The 14,864-nt window shown below is 39.5% G+C and overlaps 1 protein-coding gene across 2 annotated transcripts in view; it reads right to left on the bottom strand.

The window, feature by feature from the left end:
* The window catches only part of si:dkey-183c6.8 (protein O-GlcNAcase), a 57,595-nt gene extending 42,963 nt beyond the window's left edge, over positions 1-14,632 (bottom strand). For both annotated transcript variants that reach the window (XM_028802853.2, XM_051928231.1), the window contains exons 1-3: positions 14,560-14,632; positions 6,094-6,191; positions 2,520-2,650 (exon numbers count right to left, since the gene is read on the bottom strand). In XM_028802853.2, coding sequence (XP_028658686.2) covers positions 2,520-2,650; positions 6,094-6,191; positions 14,560-14,588 — 258 coding nt within the window. In that variant the 5' untranslated portion in view covers positions 14,589-14,632. The remainder of the gene's footprint in view (positions 1-2,519; positions 2,651-6,093; positions 6,192-14,559) is intronic.
* Positions 14,633-14,864: the final 232 nt, after the last annotated feature.

The following is a 14,864-nucleotide window of genomic DNA, read 5'->3' as shown; positions in this document are numbered from 1 at the left end:
GGATGTAATGCAAGCTAATGGGAATCAAAACAATTTCTAGGTGTAACTGTGTGTCTTGTCAGACATTAGCTGAAAGGCAGCCTCAGGAAAGAACAGCCAGAAGTAGCTGTCAAGCCGCTGGTAATCCATTGAGTCCACCAGCAAGCCACTTCATCTTGTGAAGTCCAGTAGTCAGCCTGCCTCTCATGGATCAATGTCTGGGTATTCTTCCCAGGCAAACCTTGCCAGAGGTGCATCAGCTGCACGAACATGCTCAGCTCAGGGCCAATCAGCAGGGGAACGATCGGCTAGGGTTCGATCAGCTGATGTCGGTTCCTCGATCTCCAGTTCAATGTCCTGATCACTTGCATCAAAATCGGAGCAACGCAGCTATAATATGCAAACTGTCACCCACTGAGTATTTTGCTTTGCGCATTTTCTTTGCTCTCTCACCAGATGTCAACACCATTTTTGCAGTTGTCTGCTCTTCGGTACTCACGTACACACAGGAGTCAGACATGAAGTCAACAAGTCTTAAATTCCTCCTAACAAAAACAGTCTACCGATAACATAGCGATGAGTTTTGTTGACGTTGTCAGCTGATTATTGCCCTCTACTACAGGATGTCGACAAATGTCGGATGAGTTTGCCATGCCAAGTACACTAGCAAGTAACACACCTGAGCCTTCTTTGAAAAAGCTTGTTGGTATAGGGTTAAGGGTGCAGGTGGAGGGTTTCAGTAGAAAGATTTTTCTATGTAGTTTGGGTAGATCTATTCCAGTGAAAGAATTTAACTCATTTAAAAGGGAATGCTGGGATTCAATTGGATTAACTATGGGGGGGGGGGGGGGGTACTATATTCTTTCTAATATCTTTTATTTTGAGTTTAAAAAATAAAACTCGTGGAACCTCGGTTCACAAACGTCTCGGTACACATACAAATCGGTTAACGACCAAAAAGTTTGCCAAACGTTTGCCTTGGTTCACGACCACACACTCGGTATACGAACAAGCCAGTTTCCCTTTCAGTTTGTACATGTTCAGTCTCTCCCTGTGCATTTCCTGTGCAGCGAGCAAGAGAGAGAGCGAGAGAGCGTGACACACACACACACACACACACACACAGAGGCAGCACGAGAGAGAGAGAGAGGGGGCTGGACTCATAAGGTAGTGAAGGCAGTTAAAGAATGCACTGGGCTTGATTTTGTTTTCACTTCTGTTTACAGCGATCGGTTCGTAGCGTGCATTGTTGCAATGTTACTTTTCTTGGTGGTTTATTAAATTACGGATTTTTTCAAATGTTCATTTTTTTCCCTGTGCTTAAAACTCATTAAAAAAAGTGTTTTTAGCCGGCGGTTGGTAGCGCTATAGCGCGAACTATTGCAGTGTTAGTTCTCTCTGTTGTTCAAGGTTTTCTCAGTGTTATTCAATGTTTTAACATTTAGTTTACTATTACGCTGTGCATTGTATGGTTTAGTTAACTATATTTGTGCTTAAAAACTTAAAAAATATATATATTTATATACAGTTTGTATGGTCTGGAACGGATTAATTGTATTTACATACAATCCTATGGGGGAAATTGCTTCGGTTCACGACCAAATCGGTTTACGGCCAGAGATTTGGAACGAATTATGGTCGTGAACCGAGGTTCCACTGTATAGCAAAACCCTCGCAAGCTTCACTAGTGGTTTTTCTGATATTCTGATATGCAACAGTCTACTGAGCTTTAAACTTATTTATGTAGCTCAACAATCAATAACTACACACCTCTCAATGCTGACTTTACAATTTCCTTCTTTTTATACAATTGCTTTTGTATTTCAATGATGGACTATTGTGAGGATGCTGCCATATTTGTACAGTATCAGATGTCACAAGCCATATATTACTGTCTAACATCCTTTTAGCTCCCACCAAGCAGCTGATCTTACACATAAGTGTATTGGTCCACCAGATGTGGGCAACTTGCTGTAATGGGCTTTACTACAGGTAATTCTTGGTCATGAACCCATCATCATATTTGGAGATTGTCCTCCACACACTTTTTTCTTGAGGAAGGGTAGGTGTGCACATAGGATAAGCCAAATCTCTTTCTAAAAATTAGTTGATTGTCTACTCATCCAGCACTGTTAACATTTAACCTTCCACCATCCGCCTAGGTTTGAGGTACTCTACCTGCCCAATAATCTCTCCAGATGAATTTTCGGCATGTCAGGAGGCAAATAAAACAGCAAACTTAAATAGCTGAATTTACTATGAGGTTTGATTTGACCCATATGCCCAAATCAGAAACATGCATCTAGTTTAAATCCAATAAATGCACTTACAGATGTAAAGGTGCCAGACCCAATACTGGTTGTGTATGATACAAAAGGAGTGGATTCATCACACGTGTAATAATTGCTATTGCAATGAAAAACAAATGGCTGATGCACTCCGATGTAAGACTCCTGTAAGCTTTTCTATGCTAGAGGCACACCCTGGCATGGGAATGAATTTGGTTAGTAGCTGACATGTAAGGCACCCTTTCACACTACCTGCCTCAGCTTGCGTTTCAGCAGCACCACATCATAGGAGTTGGAGAAGATGATGTCCTGGCCAGGTGAAAGGGCATAGATGAACTGCAGGCCACAGGCATGAGCAGCTTGTATAAGGGCCTTGAGGTGAACTGCAAGAAAAAAAGAAAAGAATTGAATACTTGTATGATCTCCACTGTACAGTAATGGACAACAATGGTGGACACAGACTAGGCAAGTGCAATCCACCAGTGGATGGAACCACAATACCAAATAAAACTTGCAACACCTCTCTATTTGATTCGAAAGAAGCGCAAAGATACAACTCCACAGAACTGGTGGGTGAACTGTGAGGCGACATGAACATACTACAATCAAAAATAGCAGTGGGAGGCAGACTCCCAGCCAAGCAGTTGAAGGTAAATTCAGTGCCATGGGAGTGAGATTCCCAAACACATTCCATAAATGTGATATGGTTTGGCAGCTTTGACGCCATTATTTATCTAAAACATCTACAAAAGTGTTGCAACAATTTGGGTGGTCCTCCAATCCCACTTTACAGTCTCATCCTGACATCAGCACTTTGGGATTGCTAAAATATAAAGTGCAATATAAATAAAATTTATTATTATTATTATTATCAAATGACTAATTCACATTTGCTGGGTGAGGCTCCTTTCTTACTGGACACACAGTGGATTCCTAAAGTTCAGACCTGTTTACTTTCTTTGCACTTTATTGTATTGTATGTTTACTTTTAAATGGATGAATTTGCAGTTTTTGCCCAGTTAATCAACATAACTCATAATGACAAAGTGAAAACATGTTTTCAGAAAAGTCTGCAGATTAATTAACAATCAAAATCTGAAATCTCTTTCTTGCAGGCCACATATGGCAAATTAAGTTGACTGGACATCATTTATTAAGGCACACACCTGTGTATAGAAGGGCCCACAATTCACACTGCATGTCATGACGAAAACAAGCTATGAAGTTCATGGAACTCTCTATAGACTCCCAAAATAAAATTCTGGTGTGACACAGGTCAGTACATAAGGATAAAACCATTTTTAAAGCTTTACAGTGTTCCCAGGAGCACAGTGAAATTGTAATTGTGATATGGAAGAAGTTTGGAACCACCAGGACCCTTTCTAGAGTTGCCCAAACTGAGTAACCAGGCAAAAAGGGCCTTGGCCAAGGAGGTGACCAAGAACTTAATGGTCACTTTAACAGAGGAGTAGTCTGCTACTGTAAGGATGCCTATCTCAGCAGAACTCCACCAATCAGGCATTTATAGCAGAGTGGCTGGATGGAAGGCACTCTTGAGTAAAATGTCTGCTCATAGTTTGCCAAATAACATTTAAAGGACGCGGGAGGCATGAAGAAAAGGATTCTCTGGTCTGATCGAGACAAAAATTGAAATCTTTAGTCAGAACTCAAAGCACTAAATCTGGAGAAGACCTGCTTATTGTCTGCCTAATGTCATCCCTATGGTGAAGCAAAGTGGTGGCAGCATCATGGGTTGATCTTGGTTGGCAACTCTAGCTTGCTGTGCCTTGCAGCTACTGACATCTTCTCTAAGTCTGTTGGAGGTAAGATTCAGATCTTTGCTTCTCTAAAAAGAAATAATCAGTGTGATGGGTTGTGGGTACTCAAAAAGATAAGGACAGGGACCAGCATGGCCCTAACAGCAAAAAGAAAACTCCAATAGCATGGAAGATGGAAACAACTTGATGGTAAGTTCACCAATTATGTGTGCTGTGTGCCCTACCAACAAAAAGAATGAAATATAGCCTGGGCACAAGTAGTCATAGTAGCAGTATTATCATGTGTACAGAGTACAGAAAAATTCTCATTTGCATGTCTGACCAACATGTAGCACATCTCCACTCTCTGTAACCATGATAATTGAAACTTTATGAATTCAATCAAGATATGCAGTTTTCCCTTGGGACACCAGAGGTAAGACTACCATGCCAGACATTCATGACTTTCTCCTTACAAAGAAAATAAGGTGTGGAAGAGAATGGCAGAGGTGGCAATAACCCCCTGGCCACCATGGTCCAAGACCGTGTTTTATATTGGAACTTGTGAGACACTTCTTTGGAGACTAGGACCTATAAAGTATACTCGGCTCAGGGTGTGCTGGAATACTAGGATCTGCTAAAAAGAGTTGCAGTCTGATGTCACTAACACAGAATTATGGACACCTCTCACTGAAGAGCTAATTATGGGCCTATATGACTTTAGAATCAGGGTTTAAAGCTTCCTCGCAGTTAGATGCCCAATAATCGTTGAATTTAGTGATCAAGAAAGTTGCTTGATTATTGGGAGCTGGAGAGGCTGGACTAGCAAGAGAGAGATCACAGAGATGGGAAATGTTTGAAGTGGTATTTGGAGCTGGGCAAGTGGAAAATTTAACCCCAATAGGCAGACAAAATTGACAAACCATAAAGTTAGGCACAGAGCAGTGGCTGTTATTACTGGGTTTTGTAAATGTTGCACTTTTCAGTTCTCCCTTCTCCAAATTGATTTAATAAATATATTTTTGTAAATTTGTGGTTTCCTTTGTATTATTCTGGGGGTAGAGGGATGCCACAAGAGTGACCACTGTGGTCACAGCAGACCAGAGAAAATGGACACTTGGATAGGGTTTGGCCCAGAAATCAAAAAAATACAGTGTTTGTGCTGTAAGTGCAATACATGATATATCCACTGGAGGGCAACAGACACATCTTCCTTTCCTCCTCTTAACAAATCGCCTTCGCAGCTGCCCACCCTGCCCCCTCTCTGGTTCCATGTCATTTTTAGCCTGAGACTTGAGCTGGACTGCTAATTATTTCCTGCAGGTCAGCACTGGGCTCACATCACATCGAAACCAGACAAGGTTTCTTAGGGACAGAAAAATTGAAAGGATGATGGCAGATAAGAAGTCATCTCAGGTGAGCCTTCCTGCCGACACATTTAATAATGTGAAGCTGTAATAGTCTCATTTGTGCGTATGTGTCGGAACTCCAGAATGGCTGTCAGGCTGTATGGCAAAGGGGGGAAGCTCTAATTAGCAAGGAAGGCTTGATTGAAAGCTGTTGAATAAAGCTTCTGTACTGTGCGGCTTGGAATTTGTGTGAAGACAAGTCAGCATGTTTACAGAAGCATTATGATGAAAACAGAAAAAAAAAATGAATGTGACTTTTCTCTAAAAAAGAAAGGCCAGCCTACGGAGGGTGAGGGCAACAGCAGGACCTTGTTGCTCACATGGGCTCTCTTGTGTTTATATAATACAATACAGTTTATTTTTGTATAGCCCAAAATCACACAGGAAGTGCAACAATGGGCTTTAACAGGCCCTGCCTCTTGACAGCCCCCCAGCCTTGACTCTCTAAGAAGACAAGGAAAAACTCCCAAAAAAAAAAACCTTTTATCTGTTTACTCTCCTCAGGATTTTCATGCATGAAGAGATAAGCTTCACAGCACCCCATAAATCACAGACTGGAGCTTCTTATGCATAATTTACAAGAAGGCCTAGAAAAGTGCATTTACCTAACTCATGGTCTCTAGGGATTAAGAGCAAAGGTGTCACACAGATCCAATATACCTGCTTCCTCTTCCAAGTACATCTCCCTCCAGAGCATCCGGTGCTTCAGGTCATCCTTTGGACCATAAAGGTAAGTGTTGAGGCCCCATCGCTGTAACCTGTGACACAAATGAACAATTGAGAAACAGCAACACCACACCAATGAGCCTCAGCTTCCAATTACACACCTTAGGAAACTGTAAACCTCAAATGTCTGGACTTAAATTACTTGCTCTAACTTTGGCCATGCACCTAGACTACTAGACCATAGATAGATAGATAGATAGATAGATAGATAGATAGATAGATAGATAGATAGATAGATAGATAGATAGATAGATAGATAGATAGATAGATAGATAGATAGATCCCCTCATTGAAATTCAGGTGTCCGGTAGCTCAAACACATCAGTAAGAATTGTTACAAATTATTAAAAACAACAAGGAGTATAAAACATAAATATAGTAGTAAAAAGTACAAATGGTCAATTGTTACAGTGTAGAGCGGTGACCAGGGGCCTCATGTATAAACGGTGCGTACGCACAAAAATGTTGCGTCTCCCGTTTCCATGCTGAAATCGCGATGTATAAAACCTAAAACTTGGGGTAAAACCACTCACTCCTTACTCGAACCAGCAGCAGCGAGCACATCACACCCATCCTGCTCCGTCTTCACTGGCTCCCTGTGTCCTACAGAATTGAATATAAAATCCTACTAATAACCTACAAAGCTTTAAATAACCTCGCGCCAAACTACATCAGTGACCTTCTCCATCACTATGTGCCTGCCCGCCCACTAAGGTCCTCTGATTCTGGCAATCTTGCCATGCTATACATGGCAATCTCTACACTCCATGGGTGACAGGGTCTTCAGCTGTATAGCACCCAGACTCTGGAATGACCTACCGAAATTAATCAGGTCAGCTGACTCCATGAATTCTTTTAAAAAACAACTCAAAACTCATCTGTTCATTAAGGCTTTTAGCTCTACTTGACTTTATTACCCTTCTCTCAGTTTACTTCTCTGTCAAGATGCTCATGTAACCTGTGTGTGTGTGTGCGAGACCATCAATTATGTTGTCTGGTTTTTTTTTTTTCAGAATTTACTGTCTTAATCTTCTTTATTTATTATCTGGTTTGTACAATGCTATATACTGTACATTCTGCCGTTCTTTATTATATTCTGTAAGTGCCTTGAGCATGGGAAAGGCGCTATATAAATAAAATGTATTATTATTATTATTATTTTCACGGCAGCTCAAACCCTGGCATATGCAAGTTCTCTGCTCGGTTTTACAAACTGGCAACACCCAGCATCAAAGCAGTGCTTTTGTTCCAGTGTGGTTTCCCTTTCTTTTTTAGATCCACATCCCTGATGCGGCTTTATCATATACACTGAAATTAACCACAGATTGTTTATTAGTTTAAGGCATCTTATTGTAATTAACCTGTAACAATATAATGTTCCACGGAATGGCCAGACTATTCCAAATACCATAGCTGCTTTAGCGTTGTTACTCTCACTGCACCTTCTTCTTCTTCTTTCAGCTGCTCCAGTTAGGGGTTGCCACACTGGATCATCTTTTTCCATATTACTCTCACTGCACCACTCAGAGTATTTATATTACTGTATCTAAGTGTGGAATCACAGCTCTACAGCTGCTGATCAGAAAGAGAATTATCGGTATACAGCATCAAGCACATGCTGCCTCAGCCATGTTGTCTATTGAACTGCTCTCATACAGAAAACGCTTCAGAGCCTTTCCTGTACTGACCTCGCAGTTCAGAAACAGTTTCATCCCAAGAACTATAAACGCACTCAATCAGTCCATCAAGTGCTCCTTGTAGAACTGTTTGTACTTATTAGTACAATCACCTTACTGTAAACTTGCAATACAGTTATAATATTGCACAACCTGAGCCACTTTATAAAGAGTGTATTTACATATGACGACAATATCATTTTTAAGATGAAATGGAGCAAAATATGTTTATTACATTATACAGATAAAATGTTAACATCATTTAAATAATCTATATTGTTAATAATTAAACATCTGAGGACACGGTGGCACAGTGCTAGCTTATTTAGGGATTGTTCCTGCCTCGCACTGTATTCTTGCTGGGGCTGGCGTGACACTGGAAGGATAGATGGATAGAATAATTAAACATGTACTACAAAGAAATTTCAATGTTCCTTAAAGGTTTTGAAGAATCAGTGTTCTAAGCTTACAGATGGCTTAACATCTATTACAGAGCTGATTGTGTGGCGATTGGTTACTTGGAGAAAGAAAAGGAAGGACAGGAATTGGAGGTTAGTACGTTTGAAAGAGACAGTACTGCAGCAATAAATTATTTCATCAAAGGTCACGCACGGCGCCGCAAGCATCATGCGGGAGGCAGGAACAATCTCTGGACAGGGCGCCAGCTCATCAATATCACTGCGTCATCGTGTTCCCATGTTTAATAACATGCTTTAACTTCTATCATCATGAAAATGATGTCAAGTATACATCTCAGTATTTTAATTATTCAGAGAGCTGTAATATCACGAATGTAATGGATTCTGTGTCCTGTTGGAGGAAGAGTAAGCCCGTTTAAGAAGCACATAGTGATTCACACACATAGAGCACATAGAAGAACACATAAAAAACAAAGCATTTAATGTGCTACTTTAGTTACGATGGGATTTGAGAAACTAGTAAATTAAACGATTTTAAGATGAAGTTTATGATGTTCTACTTTAATGACAAAATAAACTACATGATTAAAGTGGAAATTTCGAGATTAAAGCTGACATTTTGAGCTTTTTTCCCCACTGTGTCCCTATTTTTTATCTTTTCTTTGTACCCTAATACGCTTCCATATGACACTCAGACGGTGGGCTATGCTCACCTTTTCATGGTGACTTCTTTTTTATGTTGGGCACTGTGCGACTTTGTGAACTTGAGCTTTCGAGTTTCTCCGACACTCTGTCACTCGATCAACTTTCTTTTGTTGTTTATACCACTGTTCAAACCAACAAATAGTACGTTTTTCCTTGCTTCCACTTGGTATTCGCTGAAATTCTTCTATTTTCCCCTGTGCTTTTGCCATTGCTTTTTCACAGAACACTGAGCTTCAGGGCTATTTATATTGATTTGCATATTCAAAGAGGCATAATTCTTGAGGTGGGGCAACCGGGGCGTGCACGTGCATTACTTTTCATGCTGACCGGGATTTATGGAGCGGAAGAACATGGAAGTTGGCGAATGCACAGATTTATGCATCTGGATTTTTTTGTGCATACGCACATTTCCGCTTTTGTCTTTACGCCATGTTTTAGTGTGAATTCTATGAACACCATTATGCACGATGCCCCAGGTCATGAATCACTTGGGTTGACAACAGAGTTATAAAGTCTCACAACAGTAGGAACAGATGATCTTCTAAAGTGTTCCATTCTACAGCGCAGTGAGAGAAGATGCCAGCTATGTTTACTTCTCTAACCTACAAAAATGTTGTGGAGAGGGTGACTGCTATTGTCAAGGATGGCCTGTACCTTTCTCTCCATACACTTTTCCACCACCATTGCCACTGAGTCCACTGGCCTAACCATCATGGAGCCACTTTCCTCATCAACTTGTCCAGCTTCTTCAACAGCAAAAAAGCGGACACTGGCAACAACTGTCTGGTAGAACAAAGACAACATTTCACTACATATGCTGAATGATCTGAGTCTTCTGAGGAAAAAGAGCTTGCTCTGCACCTTCCTGTAGAGGACACCTGTTTTCACAGTCCATTCTGTCATCAAGGTGGACATCTAGATATTTATAAGTTTGCATCATCTCAATGTCCTCCCCTCGGATGTTAACAAGCTGAAGGGTCAGCTTAGACCTGTGGAAATCAACAATCATCTCCATGGTCCTTATTGTGTGCTGAACCAGGCAGTTCATATGGCTCAAGTCACTGAAAGCTCCAATCAGATTCCTATATTCCCCTTCCTGCTCATTCCTTATACATACCACAATAGCTGTATCATCATTATACTTCTGAATGAGGGCTATAACATAATAAAATGAAACACCCCAATAATAATTAACAACAAAGAACATTAGAACTAAGGAAACATAATTGACTAAATCAAAACAATTAACAAACTAATGAAAAATCAACAATAACAAACACAAAAAACAATTACTAAAGAAAAAGGAAAAAAATTAATAAAATAAAGCAAAAAACACGTAAGGTAGTTTAGCCCTGACAATCTCGGTTTTAGATGATTTTACATCAATCAACAATCCTGGGTTTGACCTCTGAATGCTGGTTGTTCTTATTAAATTAATATTTTATGGGTACACCCTGTTTTCGTTTTACTTAACTGTGATTCTTCCTTGCAATTATATTATTGACCTCTGCAACTCAAAAACTACATTATCAATGCAAATGGCATAAAAGAAAAAATATTCTTTTTAATCCATCACCCAGCGAGATCATGGTAAAAACTATACTAAAAAAACTAGAGAATCAGAGAAAACCCACATGAAAAGTTGAAGACCTCCACAAAGATGGTATTGCAAATGAGAATCTAGCCAGGCTATAAGCATGTTGAGGTGCAAGTGTACCCACCTGCCTCCACCATTCTGGAAATATTAAATATGAATGTCAAAAACATGAGCAGCTAGAGGCTGAAGTGGACTATTGGGAGGTAAGGTAAGGCATAGTAGTTTTGTGTCTGCCAGCCCTGCACACCAAATCAGACACTTGTAACAATGATGTGAGCCCAGTGCTATACATGTTATGTTTCAGATAGGATTTATGTGTATTTTATTGTTGTTTTTGTTAATTTGAGAGTGGATCATTTTGCTCTAATTGGAAGTCAAGGGCATGGTGAAAAGGGAGTGTGAGGCCTCCAAAATAAACCACAAAAGTAAGCCAGGACCCTGTTTTAATGTAGCCTCCAGCCTAAGAAGTGAGCCACAACCCAAATCTTCCTACATGCAGATTTCAAAGTGTAATCAAAGTCCCAAAATAAATCAAAAATGTCTACCAAGGGAGAGGAAAAACTGACTTACAGAGACAATCCAAACATGAATCTTTATAAATGATAAACAAGCTTAGCAGAAATTACATCAAATAACAAAAAGAATAATTTAAAATTAACAAAAATGACAATAAAACAGAAAATACACATAAAACCTGGCCACAACATAACAATAATCAGAAAGTTAGAGCCTTCTTAAGACATTACTTTACATTTTGTGTATTTTGCATATATACTGTGTATATGGATTAATTAGAATATTTTATCCTTTTGCTGATGTCATCATATTGGTGGCAACTTATTTATGGATGCAGTATTTGATGCATATTTTTCATGGCTGTATTTATGGCTACTGTGCTTTGTTGCCAGGTATGTGACTGCTGGCTGAAGTAGGCAGCCATAAAGTTCAGTTGATATTCAATGTGTCACTGTGGTGAGTGTATTTATACACTTTTCATTCTTATAACCTGAATATGAAATAAGTTTAAGCTTTTCTGCTTATTCCTATTATGCTACCACCACGTCCAATGCTTTTGTTTTCATTATTACCAAACTAGGGGGCTTTGCCCCTTGCTCACTTCGCTCGCCAACCCACCAGCCTCCGCTATACGCCAGCCACTTCGCATCTCTGCCGCTTACGTATGTGGATTTCACTTTCACCAAACAACAAATCTTTTAATTCTCGTGGATATGCCTCTTCATTGGGAATAAACACTACTTTTCCCTGATGGCAACACGAATTAGACTTAAACTTTAAATCCGAACAATATATTCGATCTCTTTTTGCTCTTTCGTTATTTCACCGAGTAATAATTTCCGTGTGTAAGCACTAAGGCGATCTTTACTATCATTTTTTTGAGACTTTCAAATTTTAGTACTTTCATCATCTCTAACCTGCTCTACATGTGTATCACGCCAACATTTTTGAATTCTTTACGACGTTCTACTTTGTCATCTACTCTTTGTCTTTTAGTTCCAGCCCGGGCGTGTTTAAATCTCTTGGCACAGTCTTGCCTTGCAGGATGTGAAAGTATCTCTCTGAAAAAGTCACGTCTCTTCCCAGGCTAAAAAGTCTCGTCTCGTCCCAGGATTTTTTATTATAATAGAGAGATAAGAAAATATTACCTTGCCCCTACTAATATTATCCTTTGTTCCCAGAAATTTCTTGCATGGGGAGGAGGGTGAGTTAAACACTGGTTGGTTTATTTTATCAGCATTACCTTAAAACATGCAACCACACATTAGCATTTGAGGTCCTACAATAGCTGGATCCCAGACATGTTGTAGCACCACTGCTCAGCCTTGGGACTTTTGAATTGCGGCACTGTAAAACCTTTCACCACCTAAACATCTACATACTGTGACAGCACCAGAAGAAGATAATGGCTACAGCTAACCACTGCATTCCATCCTATATTTCAGAATGCCTCTCACCTTACACTCTAAATCATAACCTTACATATGAGAATGAGAGTCTGCTTATAATTCCAAGAGCTAAACTTAAAAGAAGTGATGAAGAAGCCTTCTGATGTTATGCACCTAAAATCTGGAATAGCTTACTGATAGAAATTCGCCAGTCTAATACGGTGGAGCACTTTAAAAAATTGCTAAAAGCTCATCATTTTTCAGCCACAACATGGCTTTCTCATAGTTTCATTTTAGTGTAACACTGATATTCTGTACATACATTTGTTTTCATGGCTCCAAAATCCGTACTAACCCCTACTTTATCTGCTGTTGTTTTTTCAGTTGTTCTGTGGTGGCGATCTGCACCACCACCACCCAATCAAAGCACTGTGCAGTCCCTACATTGATGGATCGAAGGCCAGAGGTCCACATGACCATCATCATCATCTGATTCTTCCACATGAAGCCTGAAAACCATGAGGACTGATTGAGATCATTTATGTTAGGCAGAATGCCCAGTGGTGGATGGGTGGTCTTGTGGCCTTGGAACCCCTGCAGATTTTGTTTTTTTTCATCAGCCTTCTGGAGTTTTTTCTGTTTTTGTTTTTTTCTGTCCTCTTGACAATTGGACCTTACTTTATTCTTTGTTACTTAATATTGCCTAATCTTATTTTTATATTTTTCTTTTTTCCTTCTTTATCTTGTACAGCACTTTGAGCTACATAATTTGTATGAAAATGTGCTATATAAATAACTGTTGTTGTTTACCTCTGTCAACTTTGAACACGGGTATCCTGACAGAAGCTGATCGTGGCTTTGAAAGAGTCTTTAATACAAGCTAAGACTAAACTAATTACGTGTGTCGTGATTGATTTGTGTTGTTGCTGTGTCTTTGAAACAGCACTATAAGCAAAACAACCTTTTCACTGTGGGATTCCCACCTTTGAACCTGGTGCTTCAGTCAAATTATCGCTCCCTGCTGGACACGGATTCACAACATGCCACTTTGGCACGCAGTATCTTTTTAAAGGTGGCAGTGCATATTCCCAGGTACGCTGCAAAAATGCATATATAAAAAGTAGACAAAAAAAATTAAATGGGAGTTGATTTGCTTTTGTTTAGCAAAAATTCCTGTCACTGGGGTAAGCAAATTTACTTTCTTAAAGAAAGCTAAAAAATTGTAAATATAAATTTTTTGGTAAGTCAATCATTCTTACAATAAGGAAAAGGAGATTTAATATTTTGATATAAATACTCTTCACTTCTTTAGATCTAATTTTTTGCAGTAATCTGCCAATTGAATCAAGGACTCTTTCAAAAAATACAAAAGTTTATCAATTTAGGAATGACAGTCTCAAGTCAATTTTCTATTCCTGTTGGTTTTGACCTCATCTTTTGTCTCAACTGTGATTCTAGTTTAGAACTTTGCCACTTATACCTGTAGTTTAGCTCTCATCCTGCCCGTTTTCTGTCCTTCATTTTGACCCAGACTATGATTCTGCAAGCCCCTTTATTTGTTCATCTTATCTCCCAATTATTGAAATGATCACAAATGATCACATAGTCACAGCACATCAGTCTTTCTCAAGTAGAAAAGCATTCCAAGTTCTAGCAGTACAGTAACTTTAAGCTAAACATGTCACTCTTTATAATACAGTTATTTGATACAAAATATTGATAACCTGTGGTGAATCATAAATTTTATGTTTGAACAAAAATAAGGAAGTGTTGGTATCAAACTTCTTTGCTGCCACTGAAACTGTTTAAAACTTTACAGTCAACTGGACTGTGCTGCACATCTGCACTGCTCTTTTAAGCAGGTTGATACATTTTTGGAGTTTTGCTTGTGCCTCCTGTTTGGGTCCACACGCAGGTTGTCCAAAATGTTTAAATGTGTTTGAGTGTTCAGTGCGACTGGCATTCCATGTGGAGTTCCTGCTTGCACCAGTTGGCCTGTAATAGGCTCCTGAGGCCCAAAACTGGAGAAGCAGATCGGAAAGCAAATGTATGTAGTGGAACTTGAGCGATCCCAGAAAATGTGTCATGGCTGTACTTACCATTTGAAAAGTACTTTCCTCTGCTCCATAGACCATGGACGGCCATAAAACCCTGAAAAAGAGAAGAACCTATATTTTAATAGTTGTTACTAATTAAAAGTGCAAACTGCACATTTACACTTGAGTCCAGTGGTCTGTAATCAGCGACTCTTAAATTTAATGGAAGCATATCAGAACAGGTAATAATAACGACAAAGGGATCAGTAGTGATGTGGTGATGACTGAATATGCAGAGGTGACATGAAAAGCCATGACAGTAAAAGTTAAGGGTCCACGCCTGCTCCAGAGGTTTAAAGAGAAGAATT

The sequence above is a fragment of the Erpetoichthys calabaricus genome, chromosome 5, assembly GCF_900747795.2.
Source record: "Erpetoichthys calabaricus chromosome 5, fErpCal1.3, whole genome shotgun sequence".
Lineage (NCBI taxonomy): Eukaryota > Metazoa > Chordata > Cladistia > Polypteriformes > Polypteridae > Erpetoichthys > Erpetoichthys calabaricus.
This window is presented reverse-complemented; position numbering and strand designations above follow the sequence as displayed.